At 45.0% G+C, this 26864-nt stretch overlaps 1 protein-coding gene across 1 annotated transcript in view; it reads right to left on the bottom strand.

Annotated features, from left to right (window-relative positions):
- Positions 1 to 26864, bottom strand: part of NRK (Nik related kinase) — a 197083-nt gene that overhangs the window by 153663 nt on the left and 16556 nt on the right. The window contains exons 2-3 of the mRNA XM_067471688.1: positions 17976 to 18041; positions 1336 to 1392 (exon numbers count right to left, since the gene is read on the bottom strand). Coding sequence (XP_067327789.1) covers positions 1336 to 1392; positions 17976 to 18041 — 123 coding nt within the window. The remainder of the gene's footprint in view (positions 1 to 1335; positions 1393 to 17975; positions 18042 to 26864) is intronic.

Raw genomic sequence — 26864 nt, 5'->3', positions numbered from 1 at the left:
GTTCACCTACAATCACAGAGCATTCTGAACCCCACCAACGATGTAATTGAACCTAACTTGGCACACAGAACTCCCATGACCAACAGAAAACACTGGAAGGGTTTGGTGGGCATTGACCTTGAGTTTGGGAGTTATAGTTCACCCACATCCAGGGAGCATTGTGGACTCAAACAATGGTGGATCAGGACCAAACTCTACACGAATATTCAATATGCCCAAATGTGAACACTGGTGTTTGGGGAAAATAGAATCTTGACATTTGGGAGTTGTAGTTGCTGGGATTTATAGTTCACCTACAATCACAGAGCATTCTGAACCCCACCAACGATGGACTTGAACCAAATTTGGCACACAGTTCTCCCATGACCAACAGAAAATACTGGAAGGGTTTGGTGGGAAGTGTCTTTTGGATTTGGAGTTGTAGTTCACCTACATCCTGAGATCATTGTGGACTCAAACAATGATGGATCTGGACCAAACTTGGCACAAATACTCAATATGTCCAAATGTGAACACTGGTGGAGTTTGGGGGAAATAGAATCTTGACATTTGGGAGTTGTAGTTGCTGGGATTTATAGTTCACCTACAATCAAAGAGCATTCTGAACCCCACCAACGATAGAATTGGGGCAAACCTCCCACATAGATCCCCCAAGACCACCAGAGTGGGCCACAGCAATGCGTGGCAGGGGACGGCTAGTACATAATAAAATCCAATAATTACATACATTTAAAACATTAAATCAGATTAATTAATTAAAATCTATTTCTGTTTCAATAACAGCCAGTGGCAAATTCTGTCGTTAGAAACTCCATCAAGCATGTCCATAGTCCATTTCTAGGATGTGTCTATGTTAGAAAGAGGCACAAAACTTACTGGAATGTACATAGAGTCAAGAATTATTACAGTCCAGGAGGTGCAGCGGGTTAAACCGCTGCTGAACTTGCTGACCAAAAGGTCAGCGGTTCAAATCTGGGGAGTGGGGTGAGCTCCCTCTGTTAGCACCAGCTTCTGCTAAGCGAACAGTTCGAAAACATGCAAATGTGAGTAGATCAATAGAAAAGATAATACAGCTCTGTGCAGTCATGCCGGCCACATGACCTAGGAGGTGTCTATGGACAACACCAGCTCTTTGGCTTAGAAATAGAGATGAGCACACCCCCACCCCCAAGAGTTGGACATGAGTAGACTTAATGGCAAGGGGGAAACTTTGCCTTTACTTTCTGATTCTATGGTACTGTATATGCTTGCTACAAGAAGTTGGCCACTTCTTCTTTCATTATAAGACACATTTGGAATACAATAATATCTGGCAAATCGGTCTGCTTGGCTCACCTCGGTCACGTTCATAACTTTGATGGCTGCGAGCTGCCCCGTCTTCACATGGCGACCCTGGAAAAGGGATAAAGAACAAAGTAAACGACCAGGAAATTGTTAGAATCCTAGAATCAAGAGTTGGAAGAGACCTCCTGGGCCATCCAGTCCAACCCCATTCTGCCAAGAAGCAGGAATATTGCACTCAAATCACCCCCGACAGATGGCCATCCAGCCTCTGTTTCAAAGCTTCCAAAGAAGGAGCCTCCACCACACTCCGGGGCAGAGAGTTCCACTGCTGAACGGCTCTCACAGTCAGGAAGTTCTTCCTCATGTTCAGATGGAATCTCCTCTCTTGTAGTTTGAAGCCATTGTTCCCTTGCGTCCTAGTCTCCAGGGAAGCAGAAAACAAGCTTGCTCCCTCCTCCTCCCTGTGGCTTCCTCTCACATATTTATTAGGGCTGGGCGGTTTCATTTCGTTAATTCGTAATTCGTTAAAAATTCGTTATTTTTTTTTGTTAACGAAGCGATAACGAACCATTCTGGAGCAGCTTAAAAACGAAACGAATTTTTCAATTCGTTTCGTAAATGCTTCGTATTTCGTTATGTATTCGTTTCGTTATCGGTTTGAGGTCGTTTCGTTATTATTTCCGCATGTCTGGGGCAAGTTTTATAGTTGTTTTTTGTTTAATTAGTGAAAAAAAATTATAATATCACACCAACAGTCAACAACAGAGGGAGAGGGAAGCTTCAGAAGTTTTTTTAGCGTATTGCGCGATCGCGGCCGCCATTAACGAATCGATTCGTTATTGTTTCGTTATTGTTTTGTAATTTTTTTACCATTTACGAAATTTCGTAAATATCTAACTTTTTTTTAAAAAAAATCGGAATTCTTTTAAATATCGAAACGCAAAAACCCCCAAAAAACGAATCGAATTTAGAAACAAATTTTTCCGTTGTTACCCAGGCCTAATATTTATACATGGCTATCATCATGTCTCCTCTCAGCCTTCTCTGCTGAAGGCGAAACATGCCCAGCTCCTTAAGCCGCTCCTCATAGGGCTTGTTCTCCAGACCCCGGATCATTTTAGTCACCCTCCTCTGGACACATTCCAGCTTGTCAATATAGAATCATAGAATCAAAGAGTTAGAAGAGACCTCATGGGCCATCCAGTCCAACCCCCTGCCAAGAAGCAGGAATATTGCATTGAATTGTGGTGCCCAGAATTGGACACAATATTCCAGGTAAAGTGGTTTCACCAAAGTGGAATAGAGCATGGGGAGCATGACTTCCCTGGATCTAGACACTATAGACTCCTATTGATGCAGGCCAAAATCCCATTGGCTTTTTTTGCCACCACATCACATTCCTGGCTCATGTTTAACTTGTTGTCCACGAGGACACCAAGATCTTTTCCACACATCCTGCTCTCGAGCCAGGCATCGTCCTCCATTCTTGTTGCACCTCAGAGTAGAATCGCCTTGCTGAAGAACACCAAACTGCACACAGCCAGTAGTCTTTATGGTTTATTAAAAATAAAAGATAAAAAGTTCTTAAAAGCAAAGACAATGTTTCAAAAGATCAGGATAACATAGCACTTGAAGCATAATCCAATAGGGATCAGCAAAGCAAGATTCATGAGAACATGGAGGGCCGGCCAGACTCCGTACCCGATAGTTTCCATCGGTGCCTTGAGGCTGTGACTGGATGGTTGCGTGCCAGCAGGTTGAGGGTGAACCCAGCGAAGACGGGGATCCTTTGGGTGGGAGGGAGACCCAGCTGCCTACCCTAGATGGCGAGACACTACGTCCGTCACCTTCTGTAAAGAGTCTTGGTGTCTTATTGGACCCTCTGCTGCTCACAATGGAGGCCCAGGTCTCTGCTGTTTTTCCACCTCTGTCAGGCTAGGCAACTGGCTCCCTTCCTATCTAGGAACGACCTGGCTACGGTGATCCAGGCGACGGTCATCTCGAGGCTTGACTACTGTAACGCCCTCTACATTGGCCTTCCTTTGTCAGTGTTCTGGAAACTGAAGCTGGTGCAAAATGGGGCGGCTTGTCTTCTCACCGGGGTGTCGGCAAGGTGTCGTATCACCCCAATTCTCCAACAGCTGCACTGGCTTCCGATTGAGTGCCAGGTCACTTTCAAGGTGCTGGTACTAACCTTTAAGGCCTTATATGGTCTGGGGCCGGCGTACCTGAGGACCCGCTTATCCCCCTACCAACCCCAGAGATTACGCCGGTCTGAAGACCACAATCTTCTTGCAGTCCCTGACATCCAGACCTATCATTTGTCATCTACCAGGCATGGAGCCTTCTTGAGCATGGCCCCTTATTTATGGAATGCGTTGCCGGTTGAAACTCGAACCATCCGAGACCTACTTGCTTTTCGGAAAGCCTGTAAAACCTTTCTCTTCCGACAAGCTTTCGATGGGTGAATAACTCGGGATTATGTCTGTTCTCGTTTTTATTGTATTTTAAAGTTAATTGTATTGTTTTAATCTACTGCTGTAAACCGCTCTGAGCCAAATTGGGAGTGGCGGTATACAAGTCAAATAAATAAATAAAAGAAATAAATCTGTGTAATGCGGCATTGTGTGCCATGGACTGTAAGCCGCCCTGAGTCCCCCACTGGGGTGAGAATGGTGGGGTATAAATGTAGTATAATAATAATAATAATAATAATAATAATAACCATCAGAGATCTCAGTTAGTGTTCAATCTACAGAGACACTCACTGGAACACCTCAGCAAGCGAGAGTCCAAAAGTGGCAGGCTCAAACCCAGAATTTCAATCCATGGCTGATACCAAAGGAGAGACACAGAAGACGGGGCGACTTGGAAGGCGCTGAACAGACTGCGCTCTGGCACCACGAGATGCAGAGCCAACCTCAAGAAATGGGGCCACAAAGTGGAATCCATGACATGCGAGTGCGGAGAAGAGCCAACCACTGACCACCTGCTGCAATGCACCCTGAGCCCTGCCACATGCACAAGGGAGGACCTTCTTGTGGCAACACCAGAGGCACTCCAAGGGGCCAGATACTGGTCAAAGGACATTTAATCAACTACCAAACTCGCAAATTCTGTGTTTTGTCTGTCTGTTTGTTTGTTTTTGTTAAAAATGCAATACAAATATCTGGTTGCTGATGACACAATAAATAAATCATCATCAATATTATCCTACTAATAAATAAATAAATAAATAAATACCAGCATCATTATCCCACTTTCCTCTCTTAATGATTACAGATCTTGCAGATATGAGTTCTCTCCCAGACAGAAATGTGTTTTCAATTCCGATTCGGCTGATGTCACTCCCCTCGACTTTGCTTCCCTGGACTGTTCTTGTTCCTTTCTGGGAGGCCATTGTTTGCAAATCCTTCCAGGCATTGAAAGCTTTACAGTATGGCACGGAGCCTTTCCAGACAAGCTGGCACCTTCATTGAACCTCCAAAATTTCCTGGAACGCAATGCTGCGTTGGTTTCCCCGGCTGTTTTGCTGGAAAGACGATCCGATATTGATGGACAACAGATATTATTCCATTGCCATCCCTGCACTCCTTCTGCAAATTAATATATGCACCTGTCACTGGTCAATAAATTAGTTTATTAGGACGTTTAATAGGACTGTCTGTTATAGGATGTCGGAAGCATCATTGAGAGATCTCTTGTCAGCAGTTCAGAGGTTTCTGGCTTGCTTCAATTAATTAACGAGCCCAGAAAATAAAATAAAAAACCCTTTGTATAGACACACACCCATATGGAGGATTCAGCTGCAATAAATGTGTAATTTCTCATGGCTTGCACCATTCCAAACTAGACTGTATGATTAACATTCCTCGTTGTGACAGCAGAACTGGGAGAATCCATTGCTTTCTGGAATTCAATTAGCAGGGTTTTTGCACCGAAAGAAGCCCTTGATGGGTTTATATTCTTCTGACAAATGCCCGTCCCTTTTGTTTAATCGCTGCTTCGTGAGAAAGATGTATTAGGCAAAGAGGCAGCATTATAAACTCCCGACGGCAGACACTTCCTCTTTGTGTGTTTTGTGCCGCTGCTTTTAATTCATCAAATACAAATTGCCGTACGACTTGCATAGTCGAGGCTCGAAGTAGAACGCGTGCAAAAGCGGAATATCTCCAGATTCAGCACATGAAGATATTTGTGCCCCTGATACATTCCTCATTGAGTTGCAACTCATGCTTGGAGCCTTGTATTGGAGAGCTTCCAATATCACATTGGGCTCATTCTCCCATAAACACATGTGCTCTTTCACGTGGCAGGGTGGACCTTTTATTTTTCTATCCCACCCGCTGCCACCATTTAATACAGAATCCTAGAATCAAAGAGTTGGAAGAGACCTCATGGGCCATCCAGTCCACCCCCATTCTGCCAAGAAGCAGGAATATTGTATTCAAATCACCCCTGACAGATGGCCATCCAGCTTCTGTTTAAAAGCCTCCAAAGAAGGAGCCTCCACCACACTCCGGGGCAGAGAGTTCCACTGCCGAACGGCTCTCACAGTCAGGAAGTTATTCCTCATGTTCAGATGGAATCTCCTCTCTTGTAGTTTGAAACCATTGTTCCATTGCGTCCTCCAAGGAAGCAGCAAACAAGCTTGTTCCCTCCTCCCTGTGACTTCCTCTCACATATTTATACATGGCTATCATGTCTCCTCTCAGCCTTTTCTTCAGGCTAAACATGCCCAGCTCCTTAAACCGCTCCTCATAGGGCTTGTTCTCCAGACCCTTGGTCATTTTAGTCACCCTCCTCTGAACACATTCCAGCTTGCCAATATCTCTCTTGAATTGTGGTGCCCAGAATTGGACACAATATTCCAGGTAAAGCAGTCTAACCAAAGCGGAATACAGCATGGGGAGCATGACTTCCCTAGATCTAGGCACTAGGCTCCTCTTGATGCAGGACAAAATCCCATTGGCTTTTTTTGCCGCCACATCACATTCCTGGCTCATGTTTAACTTGTTGTCCACGAGGACTCCAAGATCTTTTCCACACATCCTGCTCTCGAGCCAGGCATCATCGTCCCCCATTCTGTCTCTTTGCATTTCGTGTTTCCTGCCTAAGTGGAGTCTCTTGCATTTGTCCCTGTTGAACTTCATTTTGTTAGTTTTGGCCCATCATCTCTCTCATCTGTCAAGATCCCTTTGAATTCTGCTCCTGTCCTCTGGAGTATTGGCTCTCCCTCCCAATCTGGTCCCGTCTGCAAACTTGATGATCCTGCCTTCTAGCCCTTCATCTAAGTCATGAATGAAGATCCTGGAGAGGACCGGGCCCAGGAGGGAACCCTGCGGATGGCCCTCCGCTCATCACTTCTTTCCAGGATGAAGAGGAGGAAGCCTTGGGGAGAATCACCCTCTGGGTTCGTCCATGTAACCAATTCCAGATCCACCTCACCGTAGTTTTGCCTCGCCTACATTGGACTAGTTTCCTTGCCAGAAGGTCGTGAGGGACCTTGTCAAAGAAGGCCTTCCTGGAATCCAGGTACGCTACATCCACGGCCTTGGTGAGAAGGCTCCTCAGCTCCTCCTCACTTTTGGCCATCAAAGTGGTGTCATCTGCATATCTAGGGTGGTTAATGTTTCTTCCATCAATTTTAACCCCAGCCTTGCATTTGTCAAGCCCCGCACATCACATAGTATGTTCTGCATACACGTTGAATAGGTTGGGTGAGAGTAGACAACTCTCTGTATTCCTTTCCCAATCTTGAACCAGTCTGTTGTTCCGTGGTGTGTTCTGACTTCTCACTGTTGCTACTTGGTCCTTACACAGATTCCTCAGGAGACAGACAAGTTGACTTGAGATCCCCATCCCACCTACAACTTGCCACAACTTGCCGGAGTGTGGTGGAGGCTCCTTCTTTGAAGGCTTTTAAACAGAAGCTGGATGGCCATCTGTTGTGGGTGCCAGAGGACAGGAGCAGAATTCAAAACGATCTTGACAGATTAGAGAGATGGGCCAAAACTAACAAAATGAAGTTCAACAGTGACAAATGCAAGAGACTCCACTTTGGCAGGAAAAATGAAATGCAAAGATACAGAATGGGGGACGAAGATTCCTGGCTCGAGAGCAATACGTGTGAAAAAGATCTTGGAGTCCTCGTGGACAACAAGTTAAACATGAGCCAGGAATGTGATGTGGCAGCAAAAAAAGCCAATGGGATTTTGACCTGCATCAAGAGGAGCATAGTGTCTAGGTCTAGGGAAGTAATGCTACCCCTCTATTCTGCTTTGGTTAGACCACATCTGGAATATTGTGTCCAATTCTGTGCACCACAATTCAAGAGAGATATTGACAAGCTGGAATGTGTCCAGAGGAGGGCGACTAAAATGATCAAGGGTCTGGAGAACAAGCCCTATGAGGAGCGGCTTAGGGAACTGGGCATGTTTAGCCTGAAGAAGAGAAGGCTGAGAGGAGATATGATAGCCATGTATAAATATGTGAGAGGAAGCCACAGGGAGGAGGGAGCAAGCTTGTTTTCTGCTTCCTTGGAGACTAGGACGCGGAACAATGGCTTCAAACTACAAGAGAGGAGATTCCATCTGAACATTAGGAAGAATTTCCTGACTGTGAGAGCCGTTCAGCAGTGGAACTCTCTGCCCCGGAGTGTGGTGGAGGCTCCTTCTTTGGAAGCTTTTAAGCAGAGGCTGGATGGCCATCTGTCAGGGGTGCTTTGAATGCAATATTCCTGCTTCTTGGCAGAATGGGGTTGGACTGGATGGCCCATGAGGTCTCTCCCAACTCTTTGATTCTATGATTCTATGATTCTTTGAATGCAATTTTCCTGTTTTGTGGCAGAATGGGGTTGGGCTGAATGGCCCATGAAATCTCTTCCAACTCTTGGATTCTATGATTGTGCTTCTCTTGCATGGCAAGGGGTTGGGCTAGATGACCTATCGGGTCTCTTCCAAATCTGTGATTCTATTAAGCCCTGTCATCTATGCAGGAGCAAACCTACTGACCTTCTACCAGACCTGAATAGCCTTGTTATACTCTAAACCGCACTGGTTGTCTTTCGAAAGCATTTCCTTTTATTTCCTTCCATTGTCGAAGTGGAAATGCAGGCAGTCGAGCCTTTCTCCCCCTGCCGTCCAAACAAACGCAAAGGGGAAGCGCAAAGAAGGACTGGAAACTGAAAAACATCCGCAGCAGACAATTGCATTCACATGGTTCACCGGGAAGCATGGCCTCTCCAGACGATCTTAAAGTCCTTGCAGTATATTCTTTATTTTTCCATAAGAAACTATATAATAATAATAATAATAATAATAATAATAATAATAATAATACTTTATTTGTACCCCGCTACCATCTCCCCAAGGGACTCATAGAATCATAGAATCAAAGAGTTGGAAGAGACCTCATGGGCCTTCATCCAGTCCAACCCCATTCTGCCAAGAAGCAGGAATATTGCATTCAAATCACCCCTGGCAGATGGCCATCCAGCCTCTGCTTAAAAGCTTCCAAAGAAGGAGCCTCCACCACACTCTGGGGCAGAGAGTTCCACTGCTGAACGGCTCTCACAGTCAGGAAGTTCTTAAAATCCTAGAATCCTAGAGTTGGAAGAGACCTCCTGGGTCATCCAGTCCAACCCCATTCTGCCAAGAAGCAGGAATGTTGCATTCAAATCACCCCTGACAAATGGCCATCCAGCCTCTGTTTAAACGCTTCCAAAGAAGGAGCCTCCACCACACTCCCTCCAGGGCAAAGAGTTCCACTGCTGAACGGCTCTCACAGTCAGGAAGTTCTTCCTCATGTTCAGATGGAATCTCCTCTCTTGTAGTTTGAAGCCATTGTTCCCTTGCGTCCTAGTCTCCAAGGAAGCAGAAAACAAGCTTGCTCCCTCCTCCTCCCTGTGGCTTCCTCTCACATATTTATCCATGGCTATCATATCTCCTCTCAGCCTTCTCTTCTTCAGGCTAAATATGCCCAGTTCCCTAAGCCGCTCCTCATAGGGCTTGTTCTCCAGACCTTTGATCATTTTAGTCGCCCTCCTCTGGACACATTCCAGCTTGTCAATATCTCGCTTGGACACAATATTCCAGGTGTGGTGTAACCAAAGCAGAATAGAGGGGTAGCATTACTTCCTTAGATCTAGACACTAGGCTCCTCTTGATGCAGGCCAAAATCCCATTGGCTTTTTTTGCCGCCACGTCACATTTCTGGCTCATGTTTAACTTGTTGTCCACGAGGACTCCAAGATCTTTTTCACACGTACTGCTCTCGAGCCAGGCATTGTTCCCCATTCTGTATCTTTGCATTTCATTTTTTCTGCCTAAGTGGAGTATCTTGCATTTGTCACTGTTGAACTTCATTTTGTTAGTTTTGGCCCATCTCTCTAAGACTCGGTGCGGCTTACATGAGGCCGAGCCCAAACACAACAATACAAGCCATATTAACAACAATACAAGCAATTAAAATAAAACATAAACGATAAACATATAACATTATGAATAAGACAACATACAGTTAAAACTGTGGGAAGGCCAAATGTAAAAATTTAAAATTGGAATAGTGTTGAGGCGTGGATGAAAACTTGATAGTGGCGTTTGTGGAGGACAAAGTGCTACGGGATCATTATTCCGGGAAGGCACACTGGAACAATGACGTCTTCAAGCTCCTCCTGAGGACTGCCAGAGTTGGGGCATGCCTGATCTCCTTAGGGAGTGAGTTCCAGAGTCGAGGGGCCACCACCGAAAAGGCCCTCTCTCTCATCCCCACCAATCGCGCCTGTGATGCTGGTGGGATCGAGAGCAGGGTCTCTCCAGATGAACGAAGACATTGTGTTGGTTCGTATACAGAGATGCGATCACGCAGGTAGGCGGGTCCCAAACTGTTCAGGGCTTTGAAGGTAAGAACCTGCACCTTGAATTGGGTCTGGTAGATGAACGGCAGCCAGTGGAGCTCCTTGAACAGGAGGGGGTTGACCGCTCCCTGTAAGGAGAACCAGTTAACAACCTGGCTGCCGCCTGTTGGACCATCTGAAATTTCCGGGCCATTTTCAAGGGCAGCCCCACATAGAGTGGATTGCAGTAGTCCAGTCTAGAGGTGACTAAGGTGTGGACCAACCTGGCCAGATCCACCTTCCCGAGGTATGGTCGCAGTTGGCGCACGGGTCTTAGTTGTGCAAAGGCCCTCCCGGTCACCATTGACGCCTGAGTCTCAAGCGTAAGTGAAGAATCCAGGAGGACACCCAGACTGCGGACCTGTGACATCAGGGGGAGTGCAACCCCGTCCAGCACAGGTTGCCACCCTATACGATCGACCAGGAGGACCTCTGTCTTGTCGGGATTGATCTTCAGCTTGTTCCTCCTCATCCAGACAGCCACAGCGGTCAGGCACTCGTCTAGCACTCGAGGGGCTTCCTTGGAATTAGGTGGAAAAGAGTAGTAGAGTTGTGTGTCATCTGCGTAGAGGTGGCACCCAACTCCAAAACTCCGGATGACCTCTCCCAGTGGTTTTATGTAGATGTTAAAAAGCATGGGAGACAGAATGGAGCCTTGTGGGACCCCACAGATCAAAGGCCAGGTGTCATGAACTCGTACATTTGCTAGGCCGCAACCTGGAAGTCGGTGAGCTGGCCTCCATGTTGGGAAGGCAGCTCAGGATGGCGAACATGATGGTATAGGCAGAGAGGCAAGGGGAGGAGTTACCTAACTCCTGATTGGTTCAGACCCCAAGGGGAGGAATTGAGGGAGAGTGTAAATAGGCTGTCATTTCTGACAGAAGAGAGAGAGAAGGATTTGATCTAGCAGAGAAAAGATTAGGATTTCAGACAGAGAGAAGAGAGTTTCTTAGTGAGCTAGGAATTAGACTGTTAGGGAAGAATTAAGAGCAAGTGCTTCTGTGTAGTTTGACTAGGGCAGTCAAAGTGAAGGCTTGTTTACTTGTATAGGACAGAATATAAGTGGGTTTATTTCCCTAAAGGTCAGAGTAGTCTAGAGGAAACCTAGCTACTCTAGAAGGCAGCCAGGGGCGGCTGGCCAAAGAAACACACTGTTACATATGACAGGATAGTGTGAGGAAAGTAGCTCATGTTAAGGAAAAGTTACTCCTTCGAAAGAAACCATTTGCTTAATAAGTCTGTGCTTCAGAAACAAACTACGCTTATGTACCTCTCAGTAGTCAGTTGTTTGCTTCAAATACTTCAATAAACCTGTTCTCTAGTTTACTGTTAATCTGCCTCAGCCTTGTTTCATCATATAAGGTTAGATCCAGTAATCCTCCCCATCTCTACAGTTCAGTGACACAAAAAGGGAGCCAAAAAGAAGAGCCAGTGTATAGGGACATTTTACCTCAAGTACAACAACAAGACAATTCCTCAAACTTTAATTTTGGGGTGGTGGCAGCAAACCTACCATTACACACACACCATTCTCTCTCATCACCTGTAATTCCCTCGTATATTCTTTTACACCAGGGGTCCGAGCAGGCGTCTCCCAGCTTCACCATCTGGGATCGACCTTCCAGGAAGGACCGGAACCATGACAGAGCCGAGCCTCCAAGGCCCATCCCGGAGAGTCGTCCCAGAAGGATACCATGATCGATGGTATCGAAAGCCACTGAGATGTCCAAGAGAACCAACAGGGTCACACTCCCCCTGTCCAGCTCCCTGCGGAGGTCATCCACCAAGGCGACCAAGGCTGTCTCGGTGCCGTGGCCAGGCCTGAAGCCACACTGTGACTGATCCAGGTAGTTGATGTCATCCAGGAAGCCCTGGAGCTGAGTAGCGATCACCCGCTCCAACACCTTGCCCAAAAAAGAGTGGTTTGAGATTGGTCTGTAGTTATTCAAGACCGTGGAGTCAAGGGAAGTCTTTTTCTTTTTCAACTATATGCAACCTGTTTACTTTTATTAATTCCAGTTGCTCATTTTTTGTATTGCTTGTACGTATTACTCAAGAGCTCTTTTTTTTAACAAAACCATCTTGTACAACCTCTGGGCAATTTAAGGAGAATCAAGTTATTTCAGAATATAACGCAATAGTATTTTCCCCCACCTTTGTATTATTTTTTTTGAAATGCATTGTTTTGAAGCTGGAAAGCTTCTGTTGAGTCAAGTTTTATGAGGATTTCTCTTCTGAAGTGTGTTCTTGTTGCGGTGGTTTTGTCTTGGGATTTTAAGAAGAAGGGGAATCAAAGGAATAAACAATTTACAAATCCCTTCTGCTCGGCTGCGTTTGCTTAAATCTCATGCTTTTAGAACTTTTGTGTTTGGGAACGTTCCCCCTCCAAGACCCAAAGAGCGCCTTTGTGAAATAAATACGCCGCTGATTTCGATAATGGACTCCATGATTTATTTACACACATTGTCCGCACATGTAATTTGCAATGAATCTGAGAAATTAAAAAAGAGAGAGAACCAAAACAGGCTGGAAGAGAAATAACATTATTTCAGCATTGGCTCTTTCCAGCTCAGCATAAAAGATGGATGACATCTCTCTCTCCGAGCAGCCCATTAAAAAGGAGGTCAAATCGCTTCTGCAGACATGCGGTTGCAAGATAGCCATTGTTTGAAGTAGAAAACTCTTTTACTGATTCCAAGATTCTGGAAAAGATGGTCAAGGAAGTGGTCTGCAAACACCTAGAAACAAATGCGGTCATCGCTAATAGTCAACATGGATTTATCAAAAACAAGTCATGCCAGACTAATCTGATCTCTTTTTTCGATAGAGTTACAAGCTGGGTAGATGTGGGGAATGCCGTGGATGGAGCGTGTCTGGATTTCAGGAAGGCCTTCTTTGACAAGGTCCCCCACGACCTTCTGGCAAGGAAACTAGTCCAATGTGGGCGAGGCAAAACTACGGTGAGGTGGATCTGGAATTGGTTAAATGGACGAACCCAGAGGGTGATTCTCCCCAAGGCTTCCTCTTCATCCTGGAAAGAAGTGACGAGTGGAGTGCCATCAGCAGGGTTCTGTCCTGGGCCCGGTCCTGTTCAGCATCTTAATTCATGACTTAGATGAAGGGCTAGAAGGCAGGATCATCAAGTTTGCAGACGACACCAAATTGGGAGGGAGAGCCAATACTCCAGAGGACAGGAGCAGAATTCAAAACGATCTTGACAGATGAGAGAGATGATGGGCCAAAACTAACAAAATGAAGTTCAACAGTGGCAAATGTAAGATACTCCACTTTGGCAGAAAAAACGAAATGCAAAGATACAGAAAGGGGGACGATGAGGCCTGGCTCGAGAGTAGGACGTGTGAAAAGATCTTGGAGTCCTCGTGGGGAGGAAGGTGAACATGAGCCAGGAATGTGATGTGGTGGCAAAAAAAGCCAATGGGATTTTGGCCTGCATCAATAGGAGTCTAGTGTCTAGATCCAGGGAAGTCATGCTCCCCATGCTCTATTCCGCCTTGGTTAGACCACTTTACCTGGAATATTGTGTCCAATTCTGGGCACCACAATTCAAGAGAGATATTGACAAGCTGGAATGTGTCCAGAGGAGGGCGACTAAAATGATCGAGGGTCTGGAGAACAAACCCTATGAGGAACGGCTTAAGGAGCTGGGCATGTTTAGCCTAAAGAAGAGAAGGCCGAGAGGAGATATGATAGCCATGTATAAATATGTGAGAGGAAGCCACAGGGAGGAGGAGGGAGCAAGCTTCCTTTCTGCTTCCCTGGAGACTAGGACGCAATGGAACAATGGCTTCAAACTACAAGAGAGGAGATTCCGTCTGAACATGAGGAAGAACTTCCTGACTGTGAGAGCCGTTCAGCAGTGGAACTCTCTGCCCCGGAGTGTGGTGGAGGCTCATTCTTTGGAGGATTTTAAACAGAGGCTGGATGGCCATCTGTCAGGGGTGATTTGAATGCAATATTCCTGCTTCTTGGCAGAATGGGGTTGGACTGGATGGCCCAGGAGGTCTCTTCCAACTCTTTGATTCTATGATTCTATGTTGTTGTTCATTCGTTCAATTGTTTCCGACTCTTTGTGACTTCATGGACCAGCCCATGCCAGAGCTCCCTGTCAGTCGTCACCACCCCCAGCTCCTTCAAGGTCAATCCATCACTTCAAGGATGCCATCCATCCACCTTGCCCTTGGTTGGCCCCTCTTCCTCTTTCCTTCCATTTTCCCCAGCGTAATTGTCTTCTCTGAGCTTTCCTTTCTTCTCATGATGTGGCCAAAGGACTTCATCTTGGCCTCTACTATCCTTCCCTCCAAGAATCTTTGGAGTTGTTTGGCCACCACCCGTTCCAAGATCTTGGAACCCAAGACCCAAACCCAAAGGGGGAATACTCGGTGGTTGGCAACCCTCTCAGTAGGACAAGGGGATCTGAAACATTTCGGGCTCAAAGCCATGGTTAGAAACCACTCTTCACTTGTTCCAAACTATGTTCTTTTTTTAATGCTCTTTCTTGGTACACATTCCTTAAATTTAGCCTTCCAGCCATTGCCCCAGGCGTTCCCTCCAGGCTTCTCTCCACACACTGCGCAAGCTGCTCTCGTCCTTCATAATTTAACAAGGCCTCGTGTTGCGTTGCCTCCTCCCAAAACATAAATATATATAGAGATAGATCTATTCTTTCATGTCGTTCTGTCTCTGGTCTGGAAACAGGCCAATCTCTTGCACTCTTTGGATGGATGTTTCCGCACCAAGCCAGAAATGTAGAAGGAAGGGAAAGAGAAAGGAAAAGCACGTTCCCAAAGTCAGAATAAATCACCAAACATAAAGGATGGCTTTTGCTTACGGCCAGAATGGGAGCCATGCATCTCTGGGAGTTATAGTAGAGCTGGAAGTTATAGTACAGCATCCAAAAAAGCAGCAACAGGTGAAAGCTGGCAACCAATCCACTTTATTTAGTTTCTTTGGTCCAGGCATCCTGACAGATGGCCATCCAGCCTCTGTTTAGCTTCCAAAGAAGGAGCCTCCACCACACTCCGGGGCAGAGAGTTCCACTGCTGAACGGCTCTCACAGTCAGGAAGTTCTGGACTATTAAAACAGCCAGAAATTAAATCCTGTTTTAATTAAATTGTTTAAGACAAACTGAGAGTTTGGTTCATCTCTGCCTAAATATTGGCAGAGCCCTGGCAATGTGACAGATGACTATATTTGGGGAAACTTCAGGATCTCACTTCTTCCTCATTTTTTAAAAATAGTTTTTATTGAGGTTTTTAAGTTGAATATACACCGAGAAGTTATCAATCATCGACATATCTTGCTTTAAAAGAAGAGTTGGTGTTTCTTTATTTTTCCATTTTTTGCCTGCTACTATCCTCGCCGTGGTATGGAAGAAGAGTTTGTCTTTGTTTTTTTTTTCCACTTCAAAGTCTAAAATACTCAGTAAGTAGTATTCAGCTTTCATCTCTTTTCTTATTTCCAGAATCTTGCTTATTACTTCATGGACCTCTTTCCAGAATTTTTTTATTTTGCCGCATGTCCACCATAAATGGAAAAAGGTTCCCTTCTTTTTTTGGCATTTCCAGCACAGATCGGACACGTTTTTATAACATTTTGCTAGTTTACTGGGTGTGATGTACCATTGGTACATCATTTTGATCCAATTTTCCCTCAAATCATAGGAATTTATCCATTTTAATTTGGTCTTCCATATCTTCTCCCGTTCTGTTATTCCAATTGTATGTCCTAAATTCGCTGTCCACTTCAATGTGCAGTTTTTGATTTGGTGTTTCTCTGTCTTCCATTCTAAAAGAATTTTGTACAGTTTGGTAATCCCCCCTTTTTCCCAAAAGCATAACTTTTTCCCAATATCTATCTCCAGACTCAAAACCTATTTTTTTAATCCTTATTGAAAGCTTCGTTCAGTTGTCTATATTGGAACCATGATAGTTCATCATATGTTGTTCTTAATTCCTCCAGAGTTTTGATTGTGTAGGTCTCCCTATTTTTCTTTAAAATGTCTTTATATCTGGGCCACTTTTTCCAGCCCAATTCTCTTCTTTGCGTTGCTTCAAGAGGTGATATCCATAGGGGTGTTTTCTGGTAGAATTTGGCTTTGTACTTCTCCCATACTTTAATAAGCGAGGATCAAATGAAATGGTTGCCAAAATTCTTTTTGATGTTCCTTTTAGCGTACCATAAATAGGCATGCCACCCACTTTGGAGGTCATGCCCTTCCAATGCTAGCTCTTTAGTTTTGTTAATGTTGGCCCATTCTTTAATCCATAATAATCCACAAGCATCATGGTAAAGTTGAAGGTCCGGCAGCCCCTTTTTCTTTTTACCCGATTAGATAATCGTATTTAATCCTAGGTTTCTTCCCTGCCCAAATAAATTTTTTAATTTCGATGCTCCATTTCTTGATCGTCTGCAAATTTCTAATAATTGGGATAGTTTGGAAAAGGAATACGGGTTTGGGTAGGACCATTATTTTAATTGCCGAAATTCTCCCTAGCATAGATAGGTTTAGATTTCTCCACTTGGCCAGTTCTTTGCTGATGTCTCTCCATTTCGTGTCGTAGTTATTTTTTAAGAGTTGTGAATTTTTTGCAGTCAGGATTGTTCCCAGATACTTAATTTTCTCCACAACTTGTATGCCACATTTTTCCTCTAGTATTTTTGTCCCTGTTTCATTATATTCTTTGTTAATATCTTTGTTTTCTTTTTGTTTAAATTAAAACCTGCTAATGAGCCGAATTTTTTGATTTTTTAATCCAGTTTACTAAATTCTTCAATGGGTCTTCAATTATACATATAATGTCATCCGCAAAGGCTCTGATTTTATAAGAGTATTTCCTTATCTTTGTTCCTTTAAGCTCCGTATCAGTTCTGATGTTGTTTAATAGTATTTCCAATGTAATAATGAATAGCAATGGGGAGAACGGGCATCCTTGTCTTGTTCCTCTTTGTATACTTAGTGTTTTGGTTGTTTGTCCATTTATATTTATTTTAGCTTCTTGAATGTTGTATATTGCTTTAATTGAATTTATGAAATAGAAGCCCATATCTAGTTCTTGCATGAGTGCTAGAAAAAATTCCCAATTAACCTTATCCCTCATTTTTAAAGCTATTGGAGTGAAACTTGTTACAATGGTAGAACACATTGACCACCATTAGCCCACCAAATTTCAGAGTGTTTCATGGATTCTTTTGGAAATTTTCAAAGTTTTTATAAACACGTTTTTTTAAAAAACCTACAAGAGCTATCTTCTTGGATTTTATATATGACGCATAAAGATAACTAGGACATTAATCCTCAGAAGTTTCAGAAAGATTCGCACATTTACAGATTTTTGAGGATTTTTTAAAAAGTTTCAACAAAATCAATGAATCGCCCCAAAATGTGACAACAGCAATCTCCTTGAATGTCTGACTGTCCTTAAGACACGCAACCACATAACTTCAATTGAGCGCAGATTGATGCGATTACTTATTTTAGTCCTCTTTGCAGATTCAATCATTTTATTTATTACTAAAAAGAAGCAACTGCACTCAGAGATCTGTGAATTCAGACGTAAAATTGCACAAACAGTGGTTTGCAATCTATCCCCAAAATACAGCTGATAACTTTGTCAAGTCCATAATCCAATGTAAGTAGAGTCCATAACACAACTTAGATTCAGACATGAAGGCGTGCTATAGATAAGAGTGTCCAACTATGTAATATATTTCAATACAGCCATTACACTCAGGATTTCAGTGACATTTTACAGTATGTAAAAAAAGATACAATACCTTGTAGACTTGTCCATATGTTCCATTTCCAACCACTTGCACCAGTTCAAATATCCCGGCTGGATCCTGGAAAATAATAATAATAATAATAATAATAATAATAATAATATATTACTTATTTTCATTTCAAAGCTGTACCTTCGCTAAAATTTTGTTGCTAGTTCATGACCAACAGAGCACACTGGAAGGGTTTGGTGGACATTGACCTTGAGTTTAGGAATTATAGTTCACCCACATCCAGAGAGCTCTGTGGACTTAAACAATGATGGATCTGGACCAAACTTGGCACGAATATTCCATATGCCCAAATATGAAAACAGATGGAGTTTAGGGGAAATAGACCTTGCTATTTGGGATTTTTAGTTACTGGGATTTATAGTTCACCTACAATCAAAGAGCATTCTGAACTCCACCAATGATGGAATTGAACCAAACATGGCATATACAGGACTTCCATGACAAACAGAACACACTGGAAGGGTTTGGTGGGCATTGACCTTGAGTTTGGGAATTATAGTTCACCTACATCCAGAGAGCACTGTGGACTCAAACAATGACGGATCTGGACCAAACTTGACACAAAAATTCCATATGCATAAATATGAACACAGATGGAGTTTGGAGGAAATAGACCTTGACATTTGGGATTTGTAGTTACTGGGATTTATAGTTCACTACAAATAAGGAGCATTCTGAAACCCACAAATGATAGAAATGGGGCAAACTTCCTACACAGAACCCCCATGACCGACAGAAAATATTTAAGGCCACCCAGTCCAACTCTCTTCACCAGGGCAAGGAAATGTCATCAGAGCCCTCCTGACAAAGAGCCGCCCAGTCATAAATATAGATAGAGAGATATGATTCTCTCTCACACACAGAGAGATATAGTATCATAGATTTGAAAGAAGGACAATGATATGTTGCATATTCCAGAGTAGGCAAACCAGACACTCTCCACATCAACACTGACAAAGAAACAACAAGAAATACTGTTTACCCACAAGCAGGAAGAAATTACATATATTAGAAACCAACACTTTCTCATTACTTTATTTTCCAGATCACCAGACTGGGCCACAGCAACACGTGGCAGGGGACAGCTAGTACATCAATAAATAACTCAAGCAATAGACATTAAAACAGCACAACGCAATTTAAAATCAGTGTCAGGGCCAATTGTAATGGATTAACAATTTCTTAAAAACTGGGCATAACCGGGTGAAATGGATAGGTATTTTTGGAGAGAGAGGGCATGCAGACAATCCTAGAATTCTAGTAAAGTGCATTTGGGACAAGTGCTTTGGGGTTTCCTATTCTGGGAAGGCACACTGGAACAGCCACGTTTTCAAGCTCCTCCTAAAGACTGCCAGTGTCGGGGCATGCCTGATATCCTTGGGGAGTGAATTCCAAAGTTGAGGGGCCACCACAGAGAAGGCCCTGCCCCTTTTCCCCACCAATCGTGCTTGCGATGCAGGTGGGATCGCGAGCAGGGCCTCCCCGGAAGATCGAAGAGATTGTGTGGGTTCATAAACAGAAATGCAGTCATAGAATCATAGAATCAAAGAGTTGGAAGAGACCTCATGGGCCATCCAGTCCAACCCCATTCTGCCAAGAAGCAGGAATATTGCATTCAAATCACCCCTGACAAATGGCCATCCAGCCTCTGCTTAAAAGCTTCCAAAGAAGGAGCTTCCACCACACTCCGGGGCAGAGAGTTCCACTGCTGAACGGCTCTCACAGTCAGGAAGTTCTTCCTCATGTTCAGATGGAATCTCCTCTCTTGTAGTTTGAAGCCATTGTTCCGCGTCCTAGTCTCCAAGGAAGCAGAAAACAAGCTTGCTCCCTCCTCCCTGTGGCTTCCTCTCACATATTTATACATGGCTATCATATCTCCTCTCAGCCTTCTCTTCTTCAGGCTAAACATGCCCAGCTCCTTAAGCCGCTCCTCATAGGGCTTGTTCTCCAGACCCTTGATCATTTTAGTTGCCCTCCTCTGGACACGCAGGTAGGTGGCTCCCAAACCATTCAGGGCTTTGTAGGTAAGCACTTGCATCTTGAATTGGGACCGGAAAATGAACGGCAGCCAATGGAGCTCCTTAAACAGGAGGGTTGACCTCTCCCTGTAAGGCAGCGGTTCTCAACCTGGGGGTCGCGACCCCCAAGGGGGTCGTTTGGCTATTTCAGAGGGGTCACAAGTCCACCTCCTTTAGCCCCGTCCCCCAAGGCTTTGGCCCTCGTCCCTCAAGGCTTTGCACGAGGCCAGGCCTCACGCAAAGCCACCCTTGCCTGCCTCGCATTCTCGCCGGCCGGCAAGGGCAAGAGCCAGTTGAGGGCTCCTTCTCGTAAGGCCTGGCCTCGCACAAAGCCTCCCTTGCCTGCCTCATGCTCTAAAAAATAATTTTATAGTTGGGGGTCACCACAACATGAGAGAACATATTTAGGGGTCACGGAGTTAGAAAGGTTAAGAACCACTGATGTAGTCTTTTTTGTGTTCTACTGACAGATATATCTTAGGCTACGAATACAATCCACAGGAAAGGTTTCTCGGATGAGTTTCCTTGAATTGAACGAGACCTGCTTTCTGAAAATCGAAGCCAGATGTGTCCGACTCTAGGAAGGAGGCTTTTCCTGTCTGCAAGGAGTTAATGGCACAGCTGTGTTCCAAGCCATGTGGATGGCGAGTCCTGGAATGTGGGAATGCCGGCCTCAAGGAGCCGGAGCTATTCTTGCAAAGCAGCGACAGAAGGGATAATTGAATTGTGCTCAACCTCACAACGGAGTCAAAGGCCGGCAAATTCGGTTTTCTAAAAATGACCTAAAAGGAAGATAGCGGGGGAGGGAATGCCGATTCAAAATCATAGAGGAACCGATGCCAAACCACAGCAGTACCGATATTGCAGGGTTCACAAGAGCGGAGCGTATGAATCCTTCAGCAGCCATTCCTGCTCTGTTTGAGAACGCAAAACAAATGTATTTAAATACTCTCTTGGTACTTTCCATATGAGTTGGAAGGTGAATCCACTTTGAGTTTTCGTTGAAATTTTAAAGAATCTGCCCAAGGTACTGAACCCTTCTTCCCAAAGCAAGTTTGGACAATTACCACTTCATCACATGTGTTAAATACAACTGAGTCACCCGCTTAAGAAATGGTTGCGTTCATCCCGTGACGTAAGCTTCAAGTATTGGGTAGGGAGATCTTGGCGTTTAAAAAGGGCTGCAAAGGGTTATCTTCTCAGAAGCTTTCTCAGCTAGTTGGCAAGCAACCGCTTCCAAATTATTCGGATCGAGATGGGCAAAATGGCCAATTCTGTCATGTGATGGTATTCATCATTCTCAGCTTTAAAATGATGCAGTTAGGCAATGTGTGGGAGGAGCCAAAATGCCCCTTGGAGAAAAAGTTATTTGACCTTCACTTATCCGACATTCTGTCTTATCCAACGCCTCTTACCCAATGTCATAGATAAAGTAAAGTCTCGCTTATCCGACCTTCGCTTATCCAACATTCTGTCTTATCCAACACTTTTACCCAATGTCTTAGATACAGTAGAGTCTCGCTTATCCGACCTTTGCTCATCCGACATTCCGTCTTATCCAACGCTTTTACCCAATGTCTTAGATACAGTAAAGTCTCGCTTATCCGACCTTCGCTTATCCAACATTCCGTCTTATCCAACACTTTTACCCAATGTCTTAGATACAGTAGAGTCTCGCTTATCTGACCTTTGCTCATCCGACATTCCGTCTTATCCAACGCTCTTACCCAATGTCTTAGATACAGTAAAGTCTCGCTTATCCCACCTTCGCTTATCCGACATTCCGTCTTATCCAACACTTTTACCCAATGTCTTAGATACAGTGGAGTCTCAATTATCCGACCTTTTCTCATCCAACATTCCGTCTTATCCAATGCTTTTACCCAATGTCTTAGATACAGTAGAGTCTCGTTTATCCGACCTTCGCTCATCCGACATTTTGTCTTATCCAACGCTCTTACCCAATGTCTTAGATACAGTAGAGTCTCGCTTATCCGACCTTTGCTCATCCGACATTCCGTCTTATCCAACGCTCTTACCCAATGTCTTAGATACAGTAAAGTCTCGCTTATCCCACCTTCGCTTATCCGACATTCCGTCTTATCCAACACTTTTACCCAATGTCTTAGATACAGTGGAGTCTCAATTATCCGACCTTTTCTCATCCAACATTCCGTCTTATCCAATGCTTTTACCCAATGTCTTAGATACAGTAGAGTCTCGTTTATCCGACCTTCGCTCATCCGACATTTTGTCTTATCCAACGCTCTTACCCAATGTGTTAGATACAGTAGAGTCTCGCTTATCCGACCTTCGCTCATCCGACATTCCGTCTCATCCAATGCTCCACCCTTCTCCTCCAGCATTTCCCCTTCAATGAAAGGAGCACTCCCCAACTCTCTCACCACTCCCAATGAGTGGAAAAGGCAAGACAAGGAGGAGGAGGGGGAGGAAAGGGGGGAAAGAGGCAGGACCGGAAGCGAAAGCATCCTCCCTCCTTCTGTTTGAGATTTTGATGCGCCTCTTCCACATCCAGGCACTTCCTGCTGGGCTGCTCTATCCCCGAGGCATTGCCTTGCCTTAACCCTTTGAGCCCCTGTTGTTAGTACTCAACACAGGGAAGGAAGGAAGGAAGGCAGGAGAGGAGGAGGAGGAAACACATGGCACACACAACACAGAGAAGGAAGGAAGGAAGGAAGGAAAGAGAGGCGGATGTAACACATGGCACACTCAAAACAGAGAAGGAAGGAAGGAAGGAGAGCAGGAGAAGGTAACATGGCACACACAACATGGGGAAGGAAGGAAGGAAAGAAGAAGAGGAGGTTGTAACACATGGCACACTCAAAACAGAGAAGGAAGGAGAAGAGGAGGTAACACATGGCACACTCAACACACGGAAGGAAGGAAGGAAGGAAGGAAGGAAGGAAGGAAGGAAGGAAGGAAGGAAGGAAGGAGAAGAGGAGGTGGTAACACATGGCACACACAACACATGGAAGGAAGGAAGGAATGAAGGAAGGAAGGAAGGAAGGAAGGAAGGAGAAGAGGAGGTGGTGGTAACACATGGCACACACAACACATGGAAGGAAGGAAGGAAGGAAGGAAGGAAGGAAGGAAGGAGAAGAGGAGGTGGTAACACATGGCACACACAACACATGGAAGGAAGGAAGGAAGGAAGGAAGGAAGGAAGGAAGGAAGGAAGGAAGGAAGGAGAAGAGGAGGTGGTAACACATGGCACACACAACACATGGAAGGAAGGAAGGAAGGAAGGAAGGAAGGAAGGAAGGAGAAGAGGAGGTGGTGGTAACACATGGCACACACAACACATGGAAGGAAGGAAGGAAGGAAGGAAGGAAGGAGAAGAGGAGGTGGTGGTAACACTTGGCACACACAACACATGGAAGGAAGGAAGGAAGGAAGGAAGGAAGGAAGGAAGGAAGGAAGGAGAAGAGGAGGTGGTAACACATGGCACACACAACACATGGAAGGAAGGAAGGAAGGAAGGAAGGAAGGAAGGAAGGAAGGAAGGAAGGAGAAGAGGAGGTGGTGGTAACACTTGGCACACACAACACATGGAAGGAAGGAAGGAAGGAAGGAAGGAAGGAAGGAAGGAAGGAAGGAGAAGAGGAGGTGGTAACACATGGCACACACAACACATGGAAGGAAGGAAGGAAGGAAGGAAGGAAGGAAGGAAGGAAGGAAGGAAGGAAGGAAGGAAGGAAGGAGGGAAGGAATGAAGGAAGGAAGGAAGGAAGGAAGGAAGGAAGGAGAAGAGGAGGTGGTAACACATGGCACACACAACACATGGAAGGAAGGAAGGAATGAAGGAAGGAAGGAAGGAAGGAAGGAAGGAGAAGAGGAGGTGGTGGTAACACATGGCACACACAACACATGGAAGGAAGGAAGGAAGGAAGGAAGGAAGGAAGGAAGGAAGGAAGGAGAAGAGGAGGTGGTAACACATGGCACACACAACACATGGAAGGAAGGAAGGAAGGAAGGAAGGAAGGAAGGAAGGAAGGAAGGAAGGAGAAGAGGAGGTGGTAACACATGGCACACACAACACATGGAAGGAAGGAAGGAAGGAAGGAAGGAAGGAAGGAAGGAAGGAAGGAAGGAAGGAAGGAAGGAAGGAGAAGAGGAGGTGGTGGTAACACATGGCACACACAACACATGGAAGGAAGGAAGGAAGGAAGGAAGGAAGGAAGGAAGGAAGGAAGGAAGGAGAAGAGGAGGTGGTGGTAACACTTGGCACACACAACACATGGAAGGAAGGAAGGAAGGAAGGAAGGAAGGAAGGAAGGAAGGAAGGAAGGAAGGAAGGAGAAGAGGAGGTGGTAACACATGGCACACACAACACATGGAAGGAAGGAAGGAAGGAAGGAAGGAAGGAAGGAAGGAAGGAAGGAAGGAAGGAGAAGAGGAGGTGGTGGTAACACTTGGCACACACAACACATGGAAGGAAGGAAGGAAGGAAGGAAGGAAGGAAGGAAGGAAGGAAGGAAGGAAGGAAGGAGAAGAGGAGGTGGTAACACATGGCACACACAACACATGGAAGGAAGGAAGGAAGGAAGGAAGGAAGGAAGGAAGGAAGGAAGGAAGGAGAAGAGGAGGTGGTAACACATGGCACACACAACACATGGAAGGAAGGAAGGAAGGAAGGAAGGAAGGAAGGAAGGAAGGAAGGAAGGAAGGAAGGAAGGAAGGAGAAGAGGAGGTGGTAACACTTGGCACACATAACACATGGAAGGAAGGAAGGAAGGAAGGAAGGAAGGAAGGAAGGAAGGAAGGAAGGGAGCAGGAGATAACACCACAATACACTGCCAATCTTCCATCCTCTGTAAACAAAAGGTAATGGCGGAAGCAAGACTTTACTGTATCTAAGACATTAGGTAAGAGCGTTGGATAAGACAGAATGTCGGATGAGCAAAGGTCGGATAATCGAGACTCTACTGTATCTAAATGAGAGTATATATTAGGATGTACGAGTGATGGCAAATCAACTGAGAACTCCTGAATAAAATGGATAGTTTGCTAGAGTGTGATGGAGGTAGGAAAGTCATCCATCTAATTTCAAAACAGAGTATGCCTGAGCCGTATGGGAAACCTACTCTCCCAAACACTTGACATGTTCAGTGGGATGACGGCTTTAGAAAGCTCCTTTAAAGCTTGGGTTTAAACCCAAAGTAGATTGGGATGGAGCTACCCTTGCTTTCCAGAACTGGGGAGTTCTGCCCACCTGTCACTTCCGGCAAAATCACTGGCTTGGAAGATATCCAACGACACCAGGTATTGAAGTGCTTGCGTTTTAGCAATTGCTCAGAGACAAAAAGATGCTAAAAGCCAACGTATTCCCGCTGCCCTGAAAGATCCCTTTGTCCTGCTCTGGCTGAGTTTTGCAGAAATTCTCTTGCAAACTTTCTCTTATATCATACTAGCTTGGGAACCTGGCACTGCCCGGGTTATTTGAGATAGACATTGTGTATCAAGTTTGGTCTTTATCAGTTATTTATATGGTTTGCAGTGGTCTCAGGAAGTTAGTGAAGGTACTGCGAGTCCCATCATCTGTGGTCCATCCTCCTCCAAACAGCACCGGGATGTAGAGTGGGTCAAGGGGGCTCTGTGTGCCAAGTTTGATCTTGATCGGTCATTAGATGAGGGTTTCAGCAGTCTTGGGTAGGGAGTGGAGGTACCTGAAGTCCCATCATCCATGGTCTGTCCTTCTCAAAAGTGCACCAGGATGTAGAATGGGTCATGGGGGCTCTGTGTGCCAAGTTTGGTCTTTATCGGTCTTTGTTGGGGACCACGGTGGTCTGTGGGAATCGAAGGGTTGGAAAGTACTACAAATCCCATCCATTGTCCAGCCTCCCCCAAACCTCAGGAGCACATAAAGGGGGTCATGGGGGTTATGTTTGCCAAGTTTGGTCTTGATCAGTCATTGGATGAGGATCGCAGCAGTCTCGGCAAGCGAGTGGAGGTACCTCAAGTCCCATCATCCATGGTCCACCCTCCAGTAGGATGTAGAGTGGGCCATGGGGGCTCTGGGTGCCAAGTTTGGTCTTTAGCGGTCTTTGTTGGGGACCACGATAGTCTGTGGGAACCGAAGGGTTTGAAAGTACTACAAATCCCATCATCCGTTGTCTGTCCATCCCAAACCGCACCAGGATGTAAAATGCATCATGGGGGTTATGTGTGCTAAGTTTGGTCCAGGTCTGTGAAAGTGAGAGCCAATCAGAAAGCTGCCACATACACTTCCACCCTCCGCATACATACATACAAACAAACATTCACTTCTATTATTTATATAGATCTAGAGAAAATGGCAAAACCCTGACTTTCTGTCGTTAATTATATATATATAAGGACATTCCACAATGACATTTCTGAAATGACAAACGTATGAAGCGGAGAGCGGAATGACATTTGGTTATTTTACCCTAAGAGAGCGTATCTCTCTTTCCCTCCCTTTAAGTTCTATTAGGAAACGGAAGGAAAAGAGTTTATTAGACGAGGTTGCATTTTGAGGTGGGTGTTTCCGTGTGTTTTACTGCAAGCTTCCTAGGTCTTGAGGGCAGAGGAAGTGTTCCAAAAATAAGTTGCAAGAAAGATCTTCTCACGCCTGCAGCCACTGCAGAAGCTGGCTTCAAAACATTGACGTTTTGACTTTCACCCGGTTGAAATAGAAAGGAGGAGGACGACTAAAATGATCAAGGGTCTGGAGAACAAGCCCTGTGAGGAGCGGCTTAAAGAGCTGGGCATGTTTAGCCTGAAGAAGAGAAGGATGAGAGGAGATATGATAGCCATGTATAAATACGTGCGAGGAAGCCACAGGGAGGAGGGAGCAGATCAAGGGTCTGGA

This window comes from Anolis sagrei, chromosome 10, assembly GCF_037176765.1.
Source record: "Anolis sagrei isolate rAnoSag1 chromosome 10, rAnoSag1.mat, whole genome shotgun sequence".
Taxonomy (NCBI): Eukaryota; Metazoa; Chordata; class Lepidosauria; order Squamata; family Dactyloidae; genus Anolis; species Anolis sagrei.
Note: the sequence above shows the minus strand (reverse complement) of the source record. Positions and strands in the feature narration are given on the sequence as shown.